Here is a 2,553-nt window from a genome sequence, read left to right on the forward strand (position 1 = left end):
ATAAACATAGCAGAGAGAGAGAGAGAGAGAGAGAGAGAGAGAGAGAGAGAGAGAGAGAGAGAGACAGACAGACAGACAGACAGACAGACAGACAGACAGACAGACAGACAGACAGATAAAAACAACGAGAAACAGAGGCAGAGAAGGACAGGTAAACGAAGAGAACAGAAAAGGAGGAAGACACAGCCACAGCCAACGCGAAGCTGAGGCTGGCTCTCAATCTGTTTCTGTCTATTATCCTGTCCTTCTGTTTCTGTCTCTGTTGCCTCTGTATCCCTGTCTCTGTGCCTGGCCTTCTGTCTCTGTCCTTGTATCTCTCTCTCTTCGGAGTTGAGGTTCGTTCTGCCCGCTGCTGTTACGCATGGCAGTTTATTTTTGCATTAAAAATAAGCTGCCGTAGGTAACAGTAGCAGGCGTCATCACTGCAGTTTGCTGCTCCTTTGCTGCCTCATCTCCTTCAATTGTTTCAGTGGAAATATGCTGCGTCTACATACATTGCTTCGTTTGCTGGCTTTCACCACAGCCTTTGTAGAATATATATAAAATATATATTGTACCACATGCCTGCCCATATATTATAAAAAATACATAAAGTGCGGATCAAATATGTACATATGCATATACATGCATTATATAGGCGTATATACAAATGAACATATTTGTAGATTGGGCATGCAGATAAATGCCGCAAACAAATTAAACAAATTACAAACTGCGAAATATCCCATTCGAGTCTGGATACACCAAAAAGTGAGGCGGCGACTGTTGCGGCACCAGGTGCTGCAAATGAGCAGCAACAGCCGCACCTAGAGCAGCAGCAGCAGCAGAACCTAGAGCAGTAGCAGCAGCTAGACGTGGTGCACAGAGAGGAGGATGGTTTGTGAGGGGTTTGCGGGGAATTTTCTTTGAGCAAAGGACATGAGGCGTTTGAACATTTGAATATACTTTCGGGTTGTTTCATCATTTAGAATATGCGCCACCTGCGATGTGTTCAACTTTGAACGGCCAGCACGTTCATGAATCCCCACCATCGTCACTCCCATTGGCCACGCAGCATTTCCTATAGCCAGCAACATGAACCTGCACATACACCCCAACATAAATACCTGAAACGCGTCGACATACACCTAACTATATTCACCTGAAACAAGTAAGCATACACCGAAATACATACACCAGAGGCGTTGACATACACCGAAAAACAGATGCACAAAGACATACACCGGAGAATATACACCTGAAGCATGTATGCATACACCCAGTCGCTTGCACCGAAAGTGCAGAAGCATACACCGAAACACATACACCTCGAAAGCATGGAGATACACCGATACATGTACACCTGAAACGCATGTACACCGAAACAGATACACTTAGGAACACCTATACATCTGTGCAAAGAAAAAGCAGATGCACACAAACAACCACCAGGCGCGGTGTATGTACACTCGAGTCACATACACATAAACGCAGTTGTTCTTCAGCTGTACATGTACCGCAATGCAAAAGTACAAACCCAAACACCTGCATGGATCCCCCCATCACCCTTAATGCATCAAGCGTACACACAGCTGATACGATGACAAATACATGAAGACAAACGTGGCATGAATACAAGACGAGAAAAATGCAACAAACGCGCGGACTCCTGATGCTAAGGCATCAGATGTCCACAACAAACCCAACAAAGCCCCAAACACACCAAGACCGCATGCCACACGAGAAGCCATGAAAGACTCAAAAGACAAACTCATTACAAAGACACTCTAAACAGATGCCAGCTCCTACACAAACAAGCAAAAAACAATTAGAAGGCAAAAACAAACCGCCAAGGAAGGGAGACAAAGTGGGGAAACCCAGGACAGCCCAACAGAAAAGGAAACGTTAATAGACAAGTGCACATCGTTCGACAAAAAGCCATGCGAGTACAGCAGCAGGAGCAGTTGCAGCAGCAGCAGTTGCAGCAGCAGCAGGAGCAGTCGCTGCTAAGGGAGCAGTTGCGACAGCAGGAGAGGCAGCAGGGTATCTGCCGCGTGTTAGGATTTGCGGCTGCCTACGCTCCGTGGGCGTCTCGATATCTTCTCTCATCGCAGAGCTGGACGATACTAAACAATTTCTCCAAAATGTCCGCCTCAAGGCTGCACAAAGCAACACAGAAAAATGCAAGCGCAAATGCAGGCCCACCCACACTCACACATGCCTGCAGAGGAAGGCTGGAGACAGACTCGGAGAAACAGCAGGACAGAGAAGCAACACATTGGGAGAAGAAAGGAGACAGCAGAAAATACCCACTCTCGTTGCTTCAACTTCTTGAAAAGGGGTTTCAAGTCCTTCTTCGTCTGGCGATGCAAAGCCGTCTGCTGCCGCCCCTCAGCCGTGGCCTTCTCATCCTCAGAGCTGCACATACACCCCAGCTAGCCCAGCAAGAATATCCAAATTTAGCTGCGAATGCATTTGCATGTATGCACACATATGCACATACATGTAAAGCATATGCATGCATTCATGCATGGATACATATGCATAAATGGGTATATATATATATATATATAT

At 46.3% G+C, this 2,553-nt stretch overlaps 1 protein-coding gene across 1 annotated transcript in view; it reads right to left on the bottom strand.

Annotated features, from left to right (window-relative positions):
- Positions 1–848: 848 nt before the first annotated feature.
- The window catches only part of EAH_00012250 (pre-mRNA splicing factor 18, putative), a gene marked incomplete at both ends in the record, with an annotated part of 5,195 nt that continues 3,490 nt past the window's right edge, over positions 849–2,553 (bottom strand). Inside the window, 3 exons of the mRNA XM_013394737.1 lie at positions 849–1,080; positions 2,058–2,138; positions 2,293–2,397. Coding sequence (XP_013250191.1) covers positions 849–1,080; positions 2,058–2,138; positions 2,293–2,397 — 418 coding nt within the window. The remainder of the gene's footprint in view (positions 1,081–2,057; positions 2,139–2,292; positions 2,398–2,553) is intronic.

The sequence above is a fragment of the Eimeria acervulina genome, genomic scaffold, assembly GCF_000499425.1.
Source record: "Eimeria acervulina Houghton genomic scaffold, Eah_scaff67, whole genome shotgun sequence".
NCBI classification, from domain to species: Eukaryota; Apicomplexa; class Conoidasida; order Eucoccidiorida; family Eimeriidae; genus Eimeria; species Eimeria acervulina.